The sequence below is a fragment of the Oncorhynchus clarkii genome, chromosome 16, assembly GCF_045791955.1.
Source record: "Oncorhynchus clarkii lewisi isolate Uvic-CL-2024 chromosome 16, UVic_Ocla_1.0, whole genome shotgun sequence".
Classification (NCBI taxonomy): domain Eukaryota; kingdom Metazoa; phylum Chordata; class Actinopteri; order Salmoniformes; family Salmonidae; genus Oncorhynchus; species Oncorhynchus clarkii.
Window position 1 is genome coordinate 47,682,870 of NC_092162.1, and position 25,204 is coordinate 47,708,073.

At 44.3% G+C, this 25,204-nt stretch overlaps 1 protein-coding gene across 8 annotated transcripts in view; it reads left to right on the top strand.

The window, feature by feature from the left end:
- LOC139368618 (ankyrin repeat and SAM domain-containing protein 1A-like) overlaps positions 1-25,204 on the top strand; it is a 113,093-nt gene that overhangs the window by 68,883 nt on the left and 19,006 nt on the right. For all 8 annotated transcript variants that reach the window (XM_071107702.1, XM_071107701.1, XM_071107700.1 and 5 more), the window contains 2 exons: positions 164-678; positions 14,487-14,556. In XM_071107702.1, coding sequence (XP_070963803.1) covers positions 164-678; positions 14,487-14,556 — 585 coding nt within the window. The remainder of the gene's footprint in view (positions 1-163; positions 679-14,486; positions 14,557-25,204) is intronic.

A 25,204-nucleotide genomic window follows, 5' to 3' on the forward strand; every position in this document is an offset into this window, starting at 1 on the left:
TCTGTTTCTGGGGCTGTGTGGGCGTTGTTCCTAATAGTCCTGCTAGATATCTCCCCTCAGTCTCAGTCCGGCCTCCTGTCTCCTCGGGTGCACCACTCCTTACTCCCTGCTTCCTCTTCTTTAGTCTCTCCACCTAACTCTTTCTCTCCTCTCTACTCTCTAGATAACTCCTTGCTCGGCCAGGACCTGGTCGCAGTACCTGAAGTGTTCACAGGCCTCCTGCACGGATCCTCGCCTGTCTTTGACTGTCGGGAGGAGTCCATCAGCAGCCTGCCAGGTGGAGTACTGACACAGTCCAGCCAAGGCCAACAGCCGGCGCCAGCTCCAACAGCACCTGCCAAAGCAACAGAAGCTCTGCCTCCTCCAAACAATCCAATCGACATGTCTGCCGTCCTGACAGACTGTGACCCCAAAGCTATCTATGCCACTGTGTCCAAGGGGGAGCCCAGGGACAGAGACAGGGACATGGGGTCTGGGGCTGTGCCTGCTGGCAGGATGCGCCCCCCTGGGGATTTGAAGCTGGCTCGCAGCTTTTCCAAGTCGGACTCAGACCTGCTGGTGTCGCCGCCTAGCGAGGAGGAGGGAGGGCTGGGCAGCCGCAGCGAGTCCGTCTCGAACTGCAGCGCAGCCAAAAAGAGGCTGGAGAAGTCGCCCTCGTTCGCCTCTGAATGGGACGAGGTAAGAGCTCAGCCTCACTGTCAGTTTGTTAGATGTTATTATATGGCTGTTGCTGTTGATACAGTTACATGCCCTCTACCATAGAAATAACTCAAGCCCACCAGCACTATAGGCCAGGAATCCAGGGGGAAGTCTATACCATAGTGTCTGAAGTGACTCTAGATCTCATCATGGAGTTTCCAGACAGAGTTGGAGGGGTTATGCTGTGTTTAGCTGCTACCGTCAGGAACATTAGGCATGCATGAGTGATATCCAAATCCCTCTCTTTAGCCAAGTTAGCTCTCCTTCATGAACTCATTCATATCTGCCATTTTCTGCCTGAGAACTGCATAATAACCCTGCTGGAATAGGAACCCAACCCGGTCTATCACTGCAGTAAGTCATCCTGTCGGTGAGAAGATCATTTTCTTGATTTTATATATCCAGCCATTCAGAACTGAAATAGCCTGTCAGAGGGGCAGATAACGAAGAATAAAGAGCCGGGGAGAGAAAGAGAGCGATTAGAAGTGACGAAAATATGTGGATATAAAGTGAGGAAGAGCGGAAAAAGTAACAGGATAGAGATAGGCCTAGACAAAAGGTTGGAAAGTGAGAGGAGGAGAGGGCCATTGAGCTGCAGCTCTTTCCTCCATTCAGGACTGACCCCGGCTCCTCGGGTTGCCATGGCGTTACACTCCAACCTAACCTGAGTTCCCCTGGAAATGGACACACTGTTTATAGAGCTGCCTGGAATACACACACCCTTTCCATTCAGTATTCTAAAATAGAGCCATTTACAATAATTGTTATCCGCAACAAATTGTAAATGCCTGTAACTGCACCATTGTGTCATTTTGAGATGCAATATGCATGGATCGTTGAATCCACCTTACACTTCCCTCTATTTAATGATTCCACATGACTCTATTCCCCTGTTCTGTCTGTGGCAGAATCAAGCCATGATGCATCTGTGATGCCAGGCAGAGAGAGTAAGCCAGGGGCTCAAGTAGCAGCCTCTACACAGTGACCAGATCACGTTGCTCTGCGGTCAGTTGGTGTTCCTTTACACAACTCTAGAGGTGGGGTCGATATCTTGGCTCATCTTTTCTGTGGTTAGTATGCAGGTGGCCCGTGCAGAGCCTGCCTGTGTGCCCCCGACCTTGAGTGTCCTACACAGCAGTAGACTTCTATAATGAACACAAATATAAACACAACATGTAATGTGTTTGTCCCATGTTTCATGAGCTGAATTAAAAGATCCTGGAAATGTTCCATATGCACAAAAAAGCATATTTTTCTCCTATTTTGTGCACAAATTTGTTTACATTGCTGTTAGTGAGCATTTCTCCTTTGCCAAGATAATCCGTACACCTAACAGGTGTGGCATATCAAGAAGCTGATTAAACGGCATGCTGATTACACAGGTGTACCTTGTGCTGGGGACAATGAAAGGTCACTCTAAGATGTGCAGTTTTGTCACACAACACAATGCCACAGTTTTGAGGGGGTGTGCAATTGGCATGCTGACAGCAGGAATATCCACCAGAGCTGTTGCCAGATAATTTGTTCATTTCTCTACCATAAGCCGCCTCCAACGTCGTTTTAGTGAATTTGGCAGTACGTCCAACCAGCCTCACAACTGCAGACCATGTGTAACCACGCCAGACCTGTACCTCCAAATCTGGCTTCCTCGCCTGCGGGATCGTCTGAGACCAGCCACCCGAACAGCGAATGAAACTGAGTAGTATTATGTCTGTAATAAATTCCTTTTGGAGGAAAACTAATTCTGATTGGCCTGGCCTTTCTCCCCAAAGGGTGGGCCAGTCTCCCATGTGGGTGGGCCTCCCATGGCTGCGCCCCTGCCCAGTAATGGGAAATCCATAGAGTAGGGCCTAATTCATTTACTTCAATTGACTGATTTCCTTGATATGAACTGTAACTCAGTAAAATCGTTGAAATTGTTCCATGTTGCGTTTTTATATTTTTGTTCAGTATAGAGGACCCCTTTTCCTGACCTCACCAGGAGGGGTGGCGGAGCAGGAGAGAATTGTTTTTGTTCCATCATCCAAAATAATTGATAATCGACCCCAAGTAGAACCTTTTTGTGTCCCGCCTCCATCTCAACTGAGGGTAATGATAACAACAGCTTGGCGAAAGCGCTATTCATAATGGCACCTTATTCCCTATATATCGTGCACTACTTTTGGCCAGGGCTTTATATAGGCCTAGGGAATAGGGTTGACTCCGACTCGGCCCCAGTATTATAGCCGACAGCTGTAGAGAGGAATTGGGGGGGCAGTCAGTGAGTGTGACACACCACCACTCAGGGAACTGAACCACAGATCATTATCTCAAAACCCTGTTTATCTGAGCCAGTGACACCTCTCCTCAACATACTCACCTATTTAATAGCCCTCATCTAGAAAGACTATTTTACTCTGACAGAGTGGAGGGTGAAAATGACCTGAAGAGAACAGACTTTTGAACGATGACCCCACTCATAAAATTCTGTTTGCACAGCTGTAAGACAAGACCACTGTAAGAAATGATTACGTAAACCCTACTTTCATGAAGCAACTGTTGAAATGTTTGCTCTGAACGGTCCGCTTCACAACCGTCGTCAAGGTCATTCAGAGTTCACCTTCCAAGTAGATGCGTCGTTTTCCGATATCGAGTTACTTCAGTTGACTAACAAGACTTGCATGCTCTCTCAAAGTTATCCGTCCATCAGAAGATGCGCGGAATGAACTTTTTCCCATTAGCTCAAAGTGTTCTGTCATTCCAGTCACCTCCAGCAGGCTGTAATACGACGATCACTAAGGTTCTTCTTCCTCTAGTGTAGAGCAGTCAGGCCCAAGTGGGTAATGGTCACCAGACTGAAACAGCTTGCTGCTTGAATCATTAATTCCCCGGCTGAAACTTTCATCAATATGAGACTACTGTATAGCCTCCTGATAATATAATTATGAGTGAGACAGGAGACGGATCAGACACTACGCTGTAATTACCAACCGTTTGATTAGCAACTCACCTCATAGGCGTGGAGCTGGGAGACATCATGTGGCCTTTCCTAGAGGCAGGCTGCGAATGAAGTCATAGTAAACCTGGGTGGCAGGGGTGTTATGTACTTAAGTATAAAATACTTTAAAGTACTACTTAAGTAGGTTTTTGGGGTATCTGTACTTTACTGTTTATATTTTTTACAACTTTTACTTCACTACATTCCGAAAGAAAACGTTTACTTTTTACTCCATATATTTTCCATGACACCCTAAAGTACTCATTACATTTTGAATGCTTAGCATTACGTGAAAATTGTCTAATTCACACACATCCCTGGTCATCCCTACTGCCTCTGATCTTGCAGACTCACTAAACACATGCTTAGTTTGTAAAGGATGTCTGAGTGCTGGAGTGTGCCCCTGGCTATCTGTAAAAAGAAGGGGGGAAAGAGAAAGGTGCTGTTTGGTTTGCTTAATATAAGGAATGTGAAATTATTTGTACTTTGACTTTTGATACTTAAGTATATTTACTTTTACTCAGATACGACAATTGGGTACTTGTTCCGCCACTGCTAGGTGGGAGGACGCCTCGTTTAGGTTCTCTGGGCTATTGAATGCCCTGATCTGTCTTGAGTTATTGTACCACCTTTTAAGTAGTGGCGTCTTTGGATATCTGTCTTAGACACTTTTAATGTCAAGGTTACCGAAGATCTTAGTTCCTACAGAACCTGACGTGTCCCAGGCAGGCAACACCCATCATTGCCTTCTTGCTTGTGTATGCACAGGCTCCCTGTCACTCTCTCTGTCACCCCCTCAGCCTGCAGACTGTCAGCTGGTCAGATAGGATCTCTCTTTGTGGTGTAGCAACCCGAAGAGCTGCCACACTGTTGACAGTTTTGCTCAACCACATAATGCAGAAGCTCTGAGCTGCAGTGTTCAAGATAACAGCCCAGTGCTGCATTTCAACGCATCACACGGATTAGCATGTAGCCTATGCAGGTTATTTTGTGTGGCAAGAAATAATTCGTTTTTTTTGTTGCATTTTTGATGTCCTCGTCATCATGATTATTCATTGACTTTTTAAGTCTATTGAATAGTTCATCCATTTTTCTTTCACTAGGAGTGGGTGGACTATTACTAGGGCTGCGGTTCTCTGTCACCCAGGAAGGGTTGCCGTGGGTTTCAGTACACCTGACACATCATCTATTCTACAGTTTTCTTTGAAAGTGTGTCCCGAGATGAAACAGGTGATTGAAAGAGAAGAATATTAGAAATCCTGCAGTACTCTTCAACCTATTGTAGTCCCAGAGGAGCTCGGTTAATATTAATTAGCTCTGATTCCCAGAGATCTGAACTGAAGCACACAGACTGTGCCTCTCTCATATGTTTCTCCTTTCCAGAAAACATCAGTCAGGAAAGTACATTGCAAATGAAAGCAGCAGGCAGGCAATCTAACAAAGGTTGTTTTAGAAGTTTCCTTGCCCTTTTGTTTAGTATTTTTACAAGTCTGTGAATGGCCTATCCTCTGAAAGTAGGGCACTTTTTCTTCCCCTTTTCTCTATTGCTGTTTCCTTCCCTCTCCTGTCTCTCTCTGTTGCTGTGCGAATGAGAGAAGCAGCCCGGCTAACGGGTGCAGGCGGCCATCTTGCTGGTCACGGCTGGCTGCTCTGGAACACTCTACTGAGCTGTGTGACAGCGTGTGGGCAAGGGGTCCCAGGACACCAAAAAAGCTATTTCTTTGTGTGTCTGGGTCTGCTAACTCTTCCTTTTCTTACACCCTCCTCTCTCTCTCTTCTCTCTCACACACACACTCACAAAACTATAGCCTGCCTCTATATGCGAGGAGACAAGGAGATTTGACTTGCATGAGGTCTTGGCCTACGTGCCTGCATTTAAGGGTGTGTGTATCTGTTATGCTGTGTGAGTCAGGGTGTGTGTGTGTGTCAGGGTGGGTGGGTGTGTGTGCTTGTGTTTAAGGCGCATGCTAATGCAGGTTTGTCTCGGTCTTGGGATCAGATTGAACATGACAATCCAGGGGGCACATTGTGTGGGCCAGTTAGAGTAGACCCACAGATGGGAGGGGAGAGAGAAAGAGAAGAGAGAGAGACGTATTGACACGCTAGAGAAGAGGGCAGTCATCTAACAGCCCACTTCACTTTTGCTTCGTTTTCTGTCCCGCTCACCACGGATCCAATAACCACTATGAAGCCAGCCTTTGTGAGTATCAATTATCTGATTTACACAGCGCAGCTCATAAGTCTTTTCATTTACCTGCCATTAATAGGGTTGATTAATTTTGTTGTGTAGATCTTTCTTTAAAGGGCCAATCAGCAGTTATAACAAAAACAAATTGTCTCCCCACCACTGTTTCAGTAAAACGCTGAGTGATGGGGCTGGAGAAGTGTGATCACTCTCAAATTCATAGAAATTCCTGGATGCAAGGATTGACCCATCCATAATATCAAAAAGGTTGGTGTTTGTTTACATTTACTTTGTTTACAAACATTGGCGTAAAACCAGCTTATATTTTGGGTTCTCATGGAGTGTGACAGTTGAACTAAGCTCATGAAGCTCATAAGTTATATTCTTCAAGAATCAATGGGTATATATAATTCATTTATAAGTCTAAAAATGGATGTAGCAAATGCTGATTGCCCCCTTAAGGATAGGCCTAGTTTCCAGATAAATATTTGCTTTTGCATTTCATTTACTTGAAATTGGAGTATAAAATGGGAAAAGCAAACGAGAACTTTAAAGGTTTATTTTCTGTGGCATTTTTAACTCCACAGGCTGTGTTTTGGGATTATGTCCATGTTGCTATGATATTGTTCTGCATCTGTTGGCATGTTGAATGTAAACTCTGGTTGTTTAGTGATGGTTAAGCTCTTTTCACAGACTCTCTGTGTGCCTGAGATGAGAGCGTTGGAGACTCTGGATGATAAGAGCGTTGAATCCCTCATGCTGCTCAGATCAAACCCAACTCTATATGGTGTGTCATCACCGGGGGTGGCCAGCGGGGGACTCTGTACACTAACATATTGCTCACCATATGTCTGCTGGAATGGACAAGAGAGTGATGAGGAAAGTTTAGATCAGTCATGGAAATAAAAATGCTGAAAACAAATTGGCTCCCTATTTACAAAAATTAACAGAAGTACTAGAGTTTTGTTGCGGGTACATCTCGTGCAAAATAATATTGCGATATTGAGCTGATACGATATTTCGTCAAAAATAATATCCTGATATGTAACTATAGATTTTCTTTCCCCCATCACTACTATAGATGTAGGCTATAGAACAAACAATCCTCTGAAGATATTTAACGGACTCCAACTCTTTGCTGAGTGGCTGGGGGATAGAGAGGACGCTCATTCTCCTCTTTCTCTTTTTTTTATAGTTTGGACCATGTTTGGGAGTTGCCCTCTGTAGTTGGATTCAATTCTGTTGTGCAGATTTGAGCTTCAGAATAGAGGCCATCACGGGGCCAAAAAGTTGGATCCGTTCTGAAATGGACATGGGGCTTTCCCATCCGGACCCAATATGCTTTCCCATTCGGATCCGAGGACATCTCGACCTGGTCGGATCCAGACCTGGTCCTCTCCGATCCGAGTGAGGGAAGCAGCAGAAAATAACATGTTTTAAGCTACTTTATTAACCAGAGCTGATAAAGCGCCAGGGAACGGAGGTAGAGAGAGGTGACGCTCTAGCAGGAGCCATGCTGTTTGTGTCGGCTACCGGGAGTGTGTGCGAGTGACACGGGGAACGGGAGGGAGGGAGAGACAGCAACCAACCAAGCCGACTCGCGCCATAGTAGACTAATAGCTGCCATAGTGGATGATAAATAACCTAGCTATGATTATGTGCTGCCCACCCGTCTTGACTGCATCAAACCAGGAGAAGCTAGTTAAGCTTCTCCTGGTGAGAAACATCAACTCCGTTCAGAATATAATGTAGCAGCCTACCTGTCGACTCTGGGTTGTTGTAGTCTATCCTTCCCTTTTTAACTTTTAATTCCATCTTCCATTGATTAGATATCTCCCAACTTTTGCCCCACACGGAGGCTCTATGACTGTAGCCTATTGCTGCTTTGATGACTTATGATTGGCCAACAAAAGCAAAAATCAGCAGCATACATGATACAATTTCTCTCTTTACTGCAGCAGTCACGTTCGGATCTATATGGGTCCTTCCAGACAAGTAAGTTAAAATTACACATACCCGAGACCAATGACAATCAAAAAAGATCCGACAAAGGCCCGTGACATTATTTAGAACAATGGATCCGGACCTACTCGGGTCCCGGATCGGTTCTCGGGTATTCGGGTACAGGTGGATCTGTGAAAACCTCTACTTCAGAGATAGTGGAAGACATTAATATGAAGTTTGCAAGTCATTGATGGCAAGATGGTGCCATTTTCTAGCTCTTAGCCAAGTTTGACATTACTGCACTGTTGGCGCCAGAAACACAAACATTTTGCTGCATCTGCAAGTCTGTGAACGCGACCAATAAACTTGAATTTGATTTTGATTTGACATTGGAATGAACTGTTCTACCATTATATATCAAGTGTTCTGGGGACTGCTGATAGCTGCTGTGCATGCATCAATGTAGTCTAGAGGGGGTTGTCTTTGTGTTCAGGCTCTCTGATAGGAGAGACCAATCTTCTCTCTCTCCCTCTTCTCTCTTTCTCCATTTTTTTCTTTGCATCACTCTGACCAACCCCCTTCCCACCTGGTAGCAAACCCCCTTCCTCCTTAGCTGTTGACCTTTAACACTGTGCTGACCTGTGACCCATGTGGTCATTCTATCAGGCAGATGCTGCTCATAGAGACTAGAGCCCCTCACAATGGGAGACTCTCTAGGTCTATGTATGGATTCAATCTGTAAAACCCCACACTGCGCTGCAGCTCTCGTTCTTCTTCTCCGATATTAACTCTCACTAGTCTGTGCTGTGTTTCGCCATGAGTATCTGTCCCAGTGAGAAGCCGTCTTGGTCGTGTGTAGGTCTATAAGCTCTACCTTAAGGAACCAGAAAGCTGTTATATCCGCAGCTCAGATCAGGATGCATTTACTCAACCTTTCACAGTATATTAGACCGAAATCCCCAGGTTGAATCAAATCAAACTTTATTTGCTACATGCGCCGAATACAACAAGTGTAGACTTTACCGTGTAATGCTTACTTACACAAGCCTTTAACCAACAGTGCAGTTCAAGAAGAAAATATTTACCAAGTAGACTGAAATAAAAAGTAATAATATAAGTAACACAATAACGAGGTTATATACAGGGGGCACCGGTACTGAGTCAGTATGCGGGGGTACAGGCTAGTTGAGGTAATCTGTACATGTAGGTGGGGGCGAAGTGTCTATGCATAGGTAACAAACACAGCGAGTAGCAGCAGTGTGCAAGAGGGGGTGGGGGGTGTCAATGTAAATTGTCTGGTTGTGATTTTTATGAATTGTTCATTAGTCTTATGGCTTGGGGGTAGAAGCTGTTGAGGAGCCTGGTCCTAGACTTGGAGCTCCGGTACCACGTGCCGTGCTGTAGCAGAGAGAACAGTCTATGACTTGGGTGACTGGAGTGGTGCTAGCACAGTGCACACACTTATTTGTGTGTGTGTGTGTGTGTGTGTGTGTGTGTTTTAGGAGCTCAGCTTGGTGTGTCTACATCTGTGTGATATCACCAATCACTGCTATTTGCACCTCGGGGGCCTCATGCTGGAGGGGGGTGTCAGGGTGATGTCCCGCGGCTGAAGGGAGGAGATAGATTTTAGATTCCTCCGTAAGAGCCGAGGGTGTAGCATGACATTAGTCCAGCACTTTCCCCTGAGAGCCACAGCTCCTAGACAGATTACCAGTGTACAGTACAGCCACTCAGACAGAGACGGAGGGTGCTGGGGTCTATTGTCCAACACTGGTCATTACTAGGAACTGATGACACTTCCAAGGTTTTATTCTCAGGCAAACACAGAGCCCGGAGCCCTTAATGAAGCCACAGTCCTCTCATCTTTATCTGGGCAGGCCACAGTTAGAGTTTTGTGTATCCACTTTACAGCCTTCCTCCACAGGGTGATTTTATCAATCTCTCCTGTTAATTACAATATAAGGGATGGAAGGGAAGACATTTTACAGTCAAGCCAATGAGATCCTGGACAATGTTTGTTATAAACACGAGTGAGAAAATACATTTTGCGCTAGCTATAAATAGATATTTGGAAAATACAGTGTGTCCTTTTGAATAATAGCCTACAACAATGTTAATGTCCTTATTACCCTTTCCTGTCTTTTATCCAGCATGGTTATTATGGTTATTACTTCTGTTGTTCAAGTTCATTGTTGTCATTATTTGTATTTATTTCTCATTACCAGCACTCATCTATCCTGAGTGAGTTCTATATAATTAACCCTGTCCCGTTTTGAAAAGAAACATCACCGTCCATGAGTGTCAAGATGGTTCATTGGATTCACATTCATGAACACATACATAGCCGATCTATCTGCAGAGATTGGTTCCCCATCAGCATGGCCATATACAATGGGAGGAGGGGCCTGTCGTTCCATGCTGTGTACATTGTGAAGATATCAATGCCGGCGCCACGTAGCGGACGACTTCATGAGGAGGGAGGGGCATAGAGAACAGAGGGGGATCAAAAAAGCTCAGTGAACCCCCCCCCCCCCCCCCAATTCCACAGGCTAACCCCTCTTGTTGCTGTTCTTTTGAGCATGCATCTGCCTCACCCTTAGTGAGCACACAGAGAGGAGCGCCAGTATGGAGGTGGCCAGCTATTGAGACGCAGCAGATGATGATGGGAAGTTTAGTCCCCGCTCTTCCAGATCACCTGACTGAGTCAGCCAGCGTGTCGCTAGCTGTCATAAAAAGTCCCAAGCTGCCGCTTGTGCTTCTGTTCATGATTGTTATGCTATTCACATTTGTATATGTCAGCAGAGCCTTTAGCTGCAGTATTGTTGTTTTTTTGACACCTGGAGTGTAAAAAGAGAGCCATCTCGGATGGCGCTGCATGGAGAGGTTTGTGAGTGTGTTAAAGCTGTTTCTGATCTGTCTAGGGTGACGGTGAGGCTGGTTATTGTTCTGTATGGACTGTGTTGCTCCTCAGTGTAGGGTGTTCGAATTTGGGAGATGGAGATGAGAGAGAAAGGGATCAAAGTCACTTCTATCTTTCACACTGCATTGAAGTGAAAATGCAGTGTCTTCCATGCAGGTAATCGGGATTAACTTTGAAAATGAATAATGGAAAAGATGAGTTCAGAAGAGTAATAGCGCCCACACACTACAGCTCTTTAAATGATCAGCAGGATGGCTGTATGATGCCAGTTCATTGTTTACTAAATGGTTTTGATGCTGTAATGACCTAATATGCATTAAGACTTTAAACAGCCGGGCATCGTTCATCATCAAAGTACTCTCACAACTGCAGTTCAGTTTTTAATGCAGGATGTTCTTTTCAATGAGGACCTTTGCTAAAGGCCATATGGGATTTTAGTTTTATGTTTTCCATTTTTAGGGTTGTTCATATCGGGAGACTGGTCTGGTTTCACACATTTTGCACTGCTGGGGCCCAAAATGATTTGTGGATAGAAATGAATATGTGAAAATGAAAACAACCTGACACTCTCTCAGCAGATGCCTCCCACACGGCCTCTTCTGAGATCTCAGTCCTTTGAAAGTGTGAGTGCACGTCCTTCATACATCTTCTGGTCCTCTTCTCTTCCTGTTGGTGGGGCCTTCTTCTTCTTTATGGTGGAGGTGAATAGGACTTTTCTTTTTGGGAAGAACCTTTTTGGGGATACTCTTGTAGCTCATCAGTCTAACCTGTAGTCTTTGTATGCAAGGCAAGCAACCTCGTGAGTGGGATTCCTCAAAGTATACTTGCGCTCAATTGCTAGACATTTCGCATTCACCTTGTTTTATTGCGCCCATCGTTGTTAGCTACATCTTCCCATGATGATTGAACAGTAATCACTCTCAACACTAATTTCCACTCTTATCTTTTTGCTGGGAATAATGTATGGCCTCAAGTGTCAAAACTGGCTAATGTATCCAATTAAAATTATTTCCAAGGTAGTCTTCTCCTGTGGGGCTAATGCATCACTCTCCTCTTCCACTTTAAGGTTACATAAGAGGCCAGGCCGGTTCTTTGTGCTTTGACCAGAGAAGCTGACAATCACCTTTGTACAAACTGGGGAAAAGCACATATAATCAACGTCCATTATACCGGTCTAATGTGTATAATTTGGGATAACTCCCCCCTCTTATTTCAATTAGTCTACTGTAGTGGTAGAGAGCAGTAGATGGTCATTTTGTGCCTCTAGGCAGCATGAAGTCTCAACCAGAGGTGAAATCAGACAATATGCTGACGTGATCTCTGAGAGAGGGGGGGGATCAGACAATATGCTGACGTGATCTCTGAGAGAGGGGGGGGGGGATCAGATAATATGCTGACGTGATCTCTGAGAGAGAAGGGGGATCAGACAATATGCTGACGTGATCTCTGAGAGAGAAGGGGGATCAGACAATATGCTGACGTGATCTCTGAGAGAGGGGGGGGATCAGACAATATGCTGACGTGATCTCTGAGAGAGGGGGGGGATCAGACAATATGCTGACGTGATCTCTGAGAGAGGGGGGGGATCAGACAATATGCTGACGTGATCTCTGAGAGAGGGGGGGTCAGATAATATGCTGACGTGATCTCTGAGAGAGGGGGGGATCAGACAATATGCTGACGTGATCTCTGAGAGAGGGGGGGGGTCAGATAATATGCTGACGTGATCTCTGAGAGAGGGGGGATCAGACAATATGCTGACGTGATCTCAGAGAGGGGGGGGGTCAGATAATATGCTGACGTGATCTCTGAGAGAGGGGGGGGGATCAGACAATATGCTGACGTGATCTCTGAGAGAGGGGGGGATCAGACAATATGCTGACGTGATCTCTGAGAGAGGGGGGGGGATCAGACAATATGCTGACGTGATCTCTGAGAGAGGGGGGGATCAGACAATATGCTGACGTGATCTCTGAGAGAGGGGGGGGATCAGATAATATGCTGACGTGATCTCTGAGAGAGGGGGGGATGAGACAATATGCTGACGTGATCTCTGAGAGAGGGGGGGGATCAGATAATATGCTGACGTGATCTCTGAGAGACGGGGGGGATCAGATAATATGCTGACGTGATCTCTGAGAGAGAGGGGGGATCAGACAATATGCTGACGTGATCTCTGAGAGAGGGGGGGTCAGATAATATGCTGACGTGATCTCTGAGAGAGGGGGGGATCAGACAATATGCTGACGTGATCTCTGAGAGACGGGGGGGGATCAGACAATATGCTGACGTGATCTCTGAGAGAGGGGGGGTCAGATAATATGCTGACGTGATCTCTGAGAGAGGGGGGGATCAGACAATATGCTGACGTGATCTCTGAGAGACGGGGGGGGATCAGACAATATGCTGACGTGATCTCTGAGAGAGGAGGGATCAGAACCGTTATCTGACCTCTCACATGGATGCAGTCTAAAAAGAATAGAGACGGCTCTTCCATAAACCATAAAGTGCTTTAGGCAACTAAATTCCATTGCTTTTAAAGTTTTAGCCTTTTTCTTTACTACTGTGCAAAAGAACTGTTGATATTTGACCACATCATCAAACAAGGATTTTCACATCAAAACCATAAAATGAGTCCTGTGTGAAATGACTTCTCTCATTGAAAGTGATCGCAGATCACTGAGAAAATGAAGTGTCGGTCGTGATATAACCTTCCGTTCCAAACTATAAAAAAGGGGCCTCATGTAGGAAAAGAGCCTGTCTCTCATGACAGAGCACATACTATCCTGTATGGTGGAGATGAAAGTGTATGGCTGACAGCTCTGACAGCAGTCTTTGTTGGCCCTCCTCTGTCCCCAATCCCAGGGCCGGGCCTGGAGGAGGGCGGGCTGTGACAGTGGTCTGTGGTGTGTGTGACAGGTGTAATCTCCCTGCTGTACGGTCCACTGCTGCTGTTTCTTCGCTGTGCCGCTGAATGGGTGTCGAAGAGATGGCTCTGGGGGTGTCTGCGTGGGGGTGTGTGGGTTTGCTTTCATGTGCATGGGTGAATCATCTGTGTACCCGTGTATCATCGCTGTAGTATAGGGGGATGATGCATGAGATGGGGAAGGTGTGTACTGTGTGTGTCAGAGGCATGCTCAGTTGTGGTATAATCCGTAGCAAGTCTCTCTTGGGTTTGCATGTATCGCCTGGTGGTGGTCATATTGTGCACTATTGTACATTTACAAAGCAGACAGCAGGAAACCCAAAGGTCCCAGACGTAGAGAAATAAAACCAACATCGTCTTTAAGATGCAACTCCAGTTCCTTTTCTCCAGTAAAATGTGGTTTCTGTCCCGCTGAAGTCTGATTCAGTTTGCCACTAATTACTAGAATGCTGTAATATTAAGCCTAGCTACATTGTTACATTGTTTTGACTGCAGGCTGCAAAGACTTGACATTTTGTCCCTCTAAAAATACAGCTGTAACATGATGTTCACATAGTCATTTTGTATCAATTCTTACTCATATTGGTTAGCCAATTCTCTTCACACAGCCCCCAGGCCTCAGTCTGGCCAGCAAGATTGTACATTATTTGTCTACCATTATCTTAAAAGTGTTCAGTGTTTATGTGAAGTCATGATAGCCAAGTTCTGAGGTTTCATTGTGGGCTGTGGGTGTTGGGGTTCAATGCATGGGGGTAACTCTTGTCCCCTTGGTGGTGAGTGGTGTGGCAGCCATTTTGTCTTTTCCTCTGACACTCTACTCTGTTCCCTTCCTCAGATTGAGAAGATCATGACGTTGATTGGAGCAGGCATTGATTTCTCTAGAGACCAGCAGTACTCTACCCCAGGTAAGATGAGTCCCTCACCCTAAGCATTTTACGTGACTAAAGATATTATAATAGCATATGCAATTCATCCACTTATTCCACTTAGTGAAGATGGTACAGGTAAAGTTTCCCCTGTCACTTTTATTTAAGAACATCCATACTTAAATTCCCTGCTCTGTTATTGAAAACTGGATTTTCAAGTAAGCCTATTCTAATATACACTACATGACTAATCGTATGTGGACACCTACCTGTTCATCAAACATCTCATTCCAAAATCATTGGCATTAATATGGTGTTGGTCCCCCCTTTGCTGCTATTACACCCTCCACTCTTCTGGTAAGTCTTTCCACTAGATGTTGGAACATTGCTGCGTGGACTTGCTTCCATTCATCCACAAGAGCATTAGTGAGGTTGGGTACTGATGTTGGGAGATTAGGCCTGGCTCGTAGTCGGCGCTCCAATTTATCCCAAAGGTGTTCGATGGGGCTGAGGTCAGGGCTCTGTGCAGGCCAGTCAAGTTCTTCCACACCGATCTCGACAAACCATTTGTGTATGGACCTCGCTTTATGCATGGGGGCATTGTTATGCTGAAACAGGAAAGGTCCTTCCACAAACTATTGCCACAAAGTTCGAAGCACAGAATCGTCTAAAATGTCATTGTATGCTGTAGTGTTAAGACTTCCCTTCACTGGAACTAAGGGGCCTAGGACCAATCAAGAAAAATAGTCCCAAACCATTATTCTTCTTCAATCAAACTTTACAGTTGTCCTGGCATCTGCCAAACCCAGATTCATCCGTTGGACTGTCAGATGGTGAAGCTTGATTCATCACTCTAGAGAACGTGTTTCCACTGCTCCAGAGTCCAATGGCGGCGAGCTTTACACCACTCCAGTCGACACTTGGCCATAGAAACTAATTTCATGAAGATCCCGGCGAACAGTTATTGTGCTGATGCTGCTTCCAGAGGCAGTTTGTAACTCGCCAGTGAGTGTTGCAACCGAGGACAGACGATTTTCACGAGCTACGTGCTTCAGCACTCGGCGTTCCCATTTTGTGTCCTTGTGTGGCCAACCACATAGCGACTGAGCCGTTGTTGCTCCTGGATGTTTCCACTTCACAATAACATCACTTACAATTGACCAGGGTAGCTCTAGCAGTGCAGAAATTTGACAAACTGACTTGTTGGAAAGGTAGCATCCTGTGATGGTGCCAAGTTGAAAGTCACTGAGCTCTTCAGTAAGGCCATTCTCCTGACAATGTGTGTCTATGGAGATTGCATGGCTGTGTGCTCGATTATATACACCTGTCAGCAACGGGTGTGGCTGAAATAGCCGACTCAACTAATTTGAAGGGGTGTATTTTGCATACATTTACATACTTTACATAAACATGACAACTCATTCTCGTTAAGACTCCCAAAACCAATCTTTCTGATGTCCAGCTTGACATTAGAAAGATGGTGGGTATATAGAAATAAATGAGTTTCTCTCCTCTAGATTTGATCCTCTTGTGTAATACAATCCGTGAATCCAACCCTGTGTCCCTCCCTGATGCTTTAAGATTTACAACTCTTCATTACCCAATTGGCTGTTTTGACCCAGATGATTCAACAAGTACCTCGTGATTTTTTTTAGTTTGTTCCATTTCATAGCTTTCTGTTTTCTTCAAAGCCACATCCATTAGTCTTAATAAAGTGTAATAATAAAGTGCTGGCATTGTTGTTCACGCCATGGAATCCTATTTTTGTGTGTGTGTGTGTGTGTGTGTGTGTGTGTGTGTGTGTGTGTGTGTGTGTGTGTGTGTGTGTGTGTGTGTGTGTGTGTGTGTGTGTGTGTGTGTGTGTGTGTGTGTGTGTGTGTGTGTGTGTGTGTGTGTGTGTGTGTGTGTGTGTGTGTGTGTGTGTGTGTGTGTGTGTGTGTGTGTGTGTGTGTGTGTCGTCATTCTGTTAGGGAAGTCACCACCACCACTTCATGTGTATACTATTTGGGCTTTGTAATGGTCCCTGGAGACCAGTCATTTGATCCATGTGAATGGCTTAAAGCCGGGGAACTGAGCCGGCTATTGAAAGATACAGTACATGCCTGAATAATGATAGCCACACTGGCGGTATAGAGAGCGTGTGGGAAGTGATGAATGGAGTGATGTTAGTGATGACTGAGCCAGAGACACAAAGGTACCATCCGGGTGGGCAGCTGGCTCTTTGAATAGCACATAAGAGGGACCTATTATACAAGTGGGTCGGTCACAAGAGATTACTTTATTTCCAGTGAAGGACATGGCTTTATTTTGAATGTAGATCAATAGTTGAGTTGAATCGACCATTGTCAGAAATGACCTTCAACATTTCCCAGTGTGTTCTACATAGCCTAAGCAGAAGGTTTACTGTAAAGACATGGATCCGTTTGGCTCACACTGTGGCTGGCCTTGGTTTAAGGCTGTCTATTCAGACACTTTTCTGACCCAGATTGGTACGCCACTTCTGCTGGTTTTGCCCATGTTTCCTTTGTGGCTGTAGGACAAAATGGCTAAACTAGGAAGGGACCAGGTGTATTACCGTAAATTGCAGTGAATACTGCAGTGAATAATGTATACCACACATGTTAGCCTGCAATACCGTCTGCAGCATTCCTATAGCATGAAGCTGGCCTGTCCTTTAGGTCTGATGGATGGTCACTCGGGGACCATGGGACTGTGGTAGTGAACCAGAACCATGTCCTCCATCCCTGTCAGCCTCCTCCCCCAACCTCCCATTTTCTTCTCTGCAATATGCTTCTCCCTTAAAGTCACAGAAGGAAGATGAACTAGCCTAACCCAGACTCTTAAGCCAACGGCTATATTCCAATGAGAAAAAAAAAGAAAACCGTTGGCAATCTCGTTATTGCATTCTGGCAGTTTTTGGCTTGTTTGTTGTGGTCTGCTTTGAAGTGAGCTGTTAAAATATTAACAGGCATGTATGTTAGGGGATGAGCTCATGTTCCCTTGCAGACTTGCAGGAATTAGGCAAGCCCACTGCAGCTGTTGTTATTACCCTGGCCTGCTCCTTATGTGGTTGTTTGGGTTGTTAACCTGCCTCTGAATTAGTCTACATCAACTACAGCATCTTAACCACCAGCTAGACCTGCTTCGCTCCCACCATAGAGGTGAAACTGGTGTTATCTCTATGGCTCCCACTCCTCCAGCACTATCTCAATGAACAGTAACGGTGCTGAGGTAAAATCACTGGGGAAGCCAAGCCAGGGGGGAAAAGCCATATTACAACCAATGTGTTGTGAGAATTGTGTTGTTTGCTCTATAACCTGCTAGTTCATATAGCTTGCCACCGTGATATATACAGTGCCTTTCGAAAGTATTCGGCCCCCTTGAACTTTGCGACCTTTTGCCACATTTCAGGCTTCAAACATAAAGATATAAAACTGTCTTTTTTTGTAAAGAATCAACAACAAGTGGGACCCAATCATGAAGTGGAACAACATTTATTGGATATTTCAAACTTTTTTAACAAATCAAAAACTGAAAAATTGGGGGTGCAAAATTATTCAGCCCCTTTACTTTCAGTGCAGCAAACTCTCTCCAGAAGTTCAGTGAGGATCTCTGAATGATCCAATGTTGACCTAAATGACTAATGATGATAAATACAATCCACCTGTGTGTAATCAAGTCTCCGTATAAATGCACCTGCACTGTGATAGTCTCAGAGGTCCGTCAAAAGCGCAGAGAGCATCATGAAGAACAAGGAACACACCAGGCAGGTCCGAGATACTGTTGTGAAGAAGTTTAAAGCCGGATTTGGATACAAAAAGATTTCCCAAGCGTTAAACATCCCAAGGAGCACTGTGCAAGCGATAATATTGAAATGGAAGGAGTATCAGACCACTGCAAATCTACCAAGACCTGGCCGTCCCTCTAAACTTTCAGCTCATACAAGGAGAAGACTGATCAGAGATGCAGCCAAGAGGCCCATGATCACTCTGGATGAACTGCAGAGATCTACAGCTGAGGTGGGAGACTCTGTCCATAGGACAAGAATCAGTCGTATATTGCACAAATCTGGCCTTTATGGAAGAGTGGCAAGAAGAAAGCCATTTCTTAAAGATATCCATAAAAAGTGTCGTTTAAAGTTTGCCACAAGCCACCTGGGAGACACACCAAACATGTGGAAGAAGGTGCTCTGGTCAGATGAAACCAAAATTGAACTTTTTGGCAACAATGCAAAACGTTATGTTTGGCGTAAAAGCAACACAGCTCATCACCCTGAACACACCATCCCCACTGTCAAACATGGTGGTGGCAGCATCATGGTTTGGGCCTGCCTTTCTTCAGCAGGGACAGGGAAGATGGTTAAAATTGATGGGAAGATGGATGGAGCCAAATACAGGACCATTCTGGAAGAAAACCTGATGGAGTCTGCAAAAGACCTGAGACTGGAACGGAGATTTGTCTTCCAACAAGACAATGATCCAAAACATAAAGCAAAATCTACAATGGAATGGTTCAAAAATAAACATATCCAGGTGTTAGAATGGCCAAGTCAAAGTCCAGACCTGAATCCAATCGAGAATCTGTGGAAAGAACTGAAAACTGCTGTTCACAAATGCTCTCCATCCATCCTCACTGAGCTCGAGCTGTTTTGCAAGGAGGAATGGGAAAAAATGTCAGTCTCTCGATGTGCAAAACTGATAGAGACATACCCCAAGCGACTTACAGCTGTAATCGCAGCAAAAGGTGGCGCTACAAAGTATTAACTTAAGGGGGCTGAATAATTTTGCACGCCCAATTTTTCAGTTTTTGATTTGTTAAAAAAGTTTGAAATATCCAATAAATGTCGTTCCACTTCATGATTGTGTCCCACTTGTTGTTGATTCTTCACACAAAAAAATACAGTTTTATATCTTTATGTTTGAAGCCTGAAATGCGGCAAAAGGTCGCAAAGTTCAAGGGGGCCGAATACTTTCGCACGGCACTGTATATATAATCTGAAACAATAAGAAGACACAGTTGCAGAATACATTAAACTACACCTTTGTTTCATCACAAAAACTGAGAGCAACATCTGTCTAGTGAAGTCCACATAATCCAGGTAGAATCAGGAATTCCCCAGGGAGGCTGTCTAGTCTACTTACTTTCTTCAATCTTTACTAGCGACATGCCACTGGCATTGAGTGAAGCCAGTGTGTCTATGTATGCGGATGACAACACTATACACGTCAGCTACTACAGTGACTGAAATGACTGCAACACTTAACAAAGAGCTGCAGTTAGTTTCAGAATGGGTGGTAAGGAATAAGTTAGTCCTAAACATTTCAAAAACATTGTATTAAACCCTAAACCTCCACTAAATATTGTAATGAATAATGTTGAAATTGAGCAAGTTGAGGTGACTAAACTGCTTGGAGTGACCCTGTCATGGTCAAAACATATTGATACAACAGTAGCTGAGATGGGGAGAAGTCTGTCCATAATAAAATAATTTAAGAACACAGTCAACAAGGCAGGTCCTACAGGCTCTAGTTTTGTCACACCTGGACTACTGTTCAGTCGTGTGGTCAGGTGCCACAAAGAGGGATTTAGGAAAATTACAGTTGGCTCAGAACAGGGCAGCACGGCTGGCCCTTAAATGTACACGCGACTGGCATGGCCGATTAATTAGGGCAGATTTCAAGTTTGCATAACAATCGGTAATCGGCATTTTTGGACGTCCTGCGTTGCATATAATCAATGCGGTGCCTGTTAATTTATCATCGAATCACAGCCTACTTCGCCAAACGGGTGATGATTTAACAAAGGCGCATTTGCAACAAAAAGCACAATTGTTGCACGAATGTACCTAACCATAAGCATCAATGCCTTTCTTAAAATCAATACACAGAAGTATATATTTTTAAACCTGCATATTTAGTTAAAATAAATTAATGTTCGCAGGCAATATTACTAGGGAAATTGTGTCACTTCTCTTGCGTTCATTGCACGCAGAGTCAGGGTATTTGCAACAGTTTGGGCCGCCTGGCTCGTTGCAAACTAATTTGCCAGAATTTTACATAATTATGACATAACATTGAAGGTTGTGCAATGTAACAGCAATATTTAGACTTGGGGTTGCCAACAGTTCGATAAAATACGGAACGGTTCCGTATTTCACTGAAAGAATAAACGTTTTGTTTTCGGAATGATAGTTTCTGGATTTGACCATATTAATGACCAAAGGCTCGTATTTCTGTGTTTATTATATTATAATTAAGTCTATGATTTGATATTTGATAGAGAAGTCTGACTGAGCGACGGTAGGCAGCTGCAGGCTCGTAAGCATTTATTCAAACTATACTGCGTTTGCCAGCAGCTCTTAGCAATGCTTGATCACAGTGCTGTTTATGACTTCAAGCCTATCAACCCCTGAGATTAGGCTGGCAATACTAAACTGCCTATTAGACTGCCTATTACAAATGGTATAGAGAGAAATAGTCGACGCGTCATAATTCCTATAATAGCTGCAACCTAATATTTCTTTACTGGGAATATTGAAGAACTGGGAATATTGAACCACCAGCTTTCATCTGTTCTGAGCATAGCTTAGCTTTTTTACATGGCACATATTGCACTTTTACTTCTCCGACACTGTGTTTTTGCATTATTTAAACCAAATTGAGCATGTTTCAATAATAATAATTCTTATTAAAATGACAACCTACAGGGGAACAGTGGGTTAGCTGCCTTGCTCAGGGGCAGAACAATAGATTTGTACCTTGTCAGCTTGGGGATTCGATCCAGCAACCTTTCAGTTACTGGCCCAACACTCTAACCACTAGGCTACCTGCCGCACAGTACTAGAGCCATGACTACATGGAACTCTATTCAACATCAGGTAACTGATGCAAGCAGTAGAATCAGATTTTTATATATATATATATATATATATATATATATATATATATATATATATATATATATATATATATATATATATATATATATATATATATATATATATATATATATATATATATATATATATATATATATATATTATGAAACCGCAGAAACTGAGGAGACACACACAGAAAAAGACACACATACGCACACACATTTTGTATTATAGATGATGTAATAATGGTGTAGTGGTGTAATAATGTTTTATAATGTACTGTTTTATCTTTTGTTTTATGTGTGCTGTAAGTGCCTTAATGTGTTTGGACCCCAGGAAGAGTTGCTGTTGCCTTGGCTAATAGGGATCCCTCATAAATTCAAAGCATTTGAAATGTAACAAACAGTTGCTTGATCATGCTGTAGGTCATGTAAGTAAATGTTTCTGACATTTTTGGACTATTTAATAATAATAATATTGAGCCTTTTATTTAACAATTCAAGCCAGTTAAGAACAAATTCTTATTTACAATGACGGCCTACACCGGCCAAACCCGGACGACGCTGGGCCAATTGTGCGCCACCCTACGGGACTCCCAATAACGGCCGGATGTGATACAGCCTGGATTCGAACCAGGGACTGTAGTGATGCCTCTTGCACTGAGATGCAGTGCCTTAGACCGCTGCGCCACTCGGGAGTCCTGTTTACTAAACAACCATTGATTTAGAACCATATTTTAATTTATTTCAACATCATCAAATCACCTATGCTTAGTTTAATACAGTGAAAACGAAAAGATACCAAAAACTATTTAGTCCAATCAAAGTTAGTGAATATGTGACTGTCCATGGTACTGATTTGTGTGATGTGTGTGCATGTACTCTAAAATATAAATGTGACTCACCCTACTTGTAGAGAAACGCCAATGACATCCTCCTCTCTTTCATGTTGACGAAACGGTCTATGACTCTCATACAGTACACACTTTTAGTTTTTGTTGTCCTAGGCTACATGGCTAAAATGCTTGCTCGCTAGCTAAACTTCCTTTCATGGGCAACAATGTTCCAGGCCAGCTAGTTAACATTAACCTTCTACATCTAACTACATATTGAACTTCCATCCTCTCAGGCCAGGTGACAATGTATGAATTTATGGTTGGCCAGTATGGAGAATAAAGTAAAACCACAAGTCCAAATCCAAATCTCCATCCATGGCTAATTTTGAAAATTGATTTTAGCTAGGTAGCTAGCCACCAGAGGACAACAAGATGCAACAATTTTTCAACACTTTTGTTGTTGTTGGTGCACCAGGACCATTCACAGTTGCGCTCACTCAGTTTAACTCAATGTTGATTGGCTATTATTTAATTAAAAACAATATCAAGGGAGGCCAAATGCTTGCTGGCTTCCCTTGCATTCAATGTTATGGGCGGCAACAATGTGACCAGACAGCATCAGATAGATGGGCTTGGGCTACAGAGGCAGAGGGGCTCCGTCTTGCTCGCTCGAATGCTTTCTCCGGTGAGATACATTCAGCCTCTTACGAATTGAAGGAACATTATGAAACACAGAGAGACACAAGAAGCCTGGCCACTGCTGTCAGGAGATCATCATGGGACCTGCAGCAGGAAATACTTATTTGAGAAAGGCTCTTTTTTATGCTCTGTTGTTCTCTCTCTCCTCTGATCGAGCCCTGTGTGTTCCTCCTTCTTCACAGTGGTGGTGGTAACTAGCAGGGGGTGCTGTGAAGTTCCCTGTTGCTGGTCCCTGTAATACCGGTCCCAGCGCCCTTGTCCTTCATTTCCTGCTAGCTGATGAGTTTCTTAGCAAGGACAGATGGAGAGGTTTCCAGAGTATGAAAACAAAAGAAAAGGATTGAGATCAGAAGAGCAGGGAGCAACAGTGGATGTAGTGAGGAACAGGGGTCGATGTAGGTGCTTGGAATGGCAGCAGCTCACAGACCATGAACAGCAGCCCTGCAGTGTATCAGAGGGAAAGGGTGGGAGAGAAGGGAGGGAGTAATGGGGAAGCGCGAGTGAGGCGGGGAGTGAGAGCGAGCAAAAGAAAGCGTGAGGGAGAGGAGAGGAATCGCAGGCAGAAGTACAGTGAACAGTCAGGACAATGGAAGGACGCCACCCCGAGCATCTCTAGGATTGTGTGTGGACCGTTCGTTTGCCTGAACACCTTGTGTGGTGTATTGGCGTTTTAACACAAGGAGCTGCTGTTTTAAAGGAGGGAGCTGGTGAATGACACTGTGTGCCTGAAGAGCAGTGTAGCCTGGAGACTTGAAACGGGTTTAAAAGCCGGGTGAAGTATAAGACTCTGGAGACTTGCTAGATTTGTTCCTACTTGGAAGTGTGCTGGCTGCGGAAAAAACTGAAGTCTGTTTGTTTGTGTGCTGTGTGGAAGGACAGGTGCAGAACTCTGTGTGGACTCTGGCAAGTCATTGTGTTTAAATAGGGTCCCAAACCATATTGATTGTTATATAGATTGTTTTTGTATTAGTCTGTGTTAGGATTTGATGTCTTTGTATTGAGGAGTTTGATATATCTTATTGCCTCATTGAGGCACAGAAAAAGCATTGCATCTCAAGTGCTCCTATTTAAATATTTAAATGATTTGCAATTAATTTGAATGATACTAGACAAACTGTGTAAGAGGCGATGGCAGATGGCTGCACTGGGGACAGATTATTTTAGCTGGGATGTTTTAATATTCAGCTTTGCCTTAAATTAGTCATGTGGATCACAAGTCACGAAAGCTTCTGACCGTAGCATTCTAAATGATTAGGATTAACGCAAAGGTTCATGCATTGAGTTGAGCTTTTATCAGAATGAACTAGTTCATGTATTAGATGTAAATTGTTCACAGGTCCAGAGTCAAAGCACCAGCTCAACCTTTGCTCATCACAGCATAGTGTTTTCCCTGTTTCAGGAGCCACAAGGAGGCCTTGAGTTAATACCAAGCATAGCTGGTACACCTGATTTGATTTATCATAGTCATCTCAAGCTCATTATCGTCATTCTCTGGTTTTCTGTTAGTACCTGTCGCTCCTCTCTGCCACGCTGGGTTTCCTGATTCACACGTCATGTGATCCAGGTGGGAGATTCCCGCCTTGTGCGTGACCGTGTGTGTATGACCTGCTGACTGTGAGGAGGAGTGGGGAGAAACAGGGATGAGCCATAGGATGCACTGTTTTAATCACCCATCTCAGTACTAAAGAACTTCTCACTGGGCCGGAACGAATCGCCTAACTTCTGATACGCTTCTCTCTCCTTTCAGAGACGCTCTCCGTCATTAACAACTAGAGCAAATTAGCAGGAAGATGAATCTGCATGCTTGCAACTTTAGACAGAATAGCCTGTTTCCTGTTTTAAGAGAACTCATCTTGGAGTATTAATGCAATTTGTTTTGTGGATATGGAGCATTTTGTCTATGGTTGTCTTTCTAAGCAGAACAATGTTACATGTGTGGCTGTTCTCGACTCTGTTCAATCTACACCTGTTTTTGAGTGGGTTTGAGCTGGTGAACGCAGCAGTCTGGACACAGGACTCATACTGTTAACCAGCAGAGGGGACCCCAAACCCCCTCGACACCCAACTAAGCTCCTGAGACCCAGGGGTTTGTTATTAAACCCGATCCTAAGTCATTGGTTTGGCCCCCGCTGCTGTGCGGGAGCCGACGCATGCCCACTGTGGTGCCATCGCCAAGCTGTCTCCCCTGCCCTCATGGTGCTGGTGCGCTCGGCTCTGCTGGCCCAGGATGATGTGGCAGTGCCATGTGTCGTCGTCAGAGTGCCGCTGCTACCGGC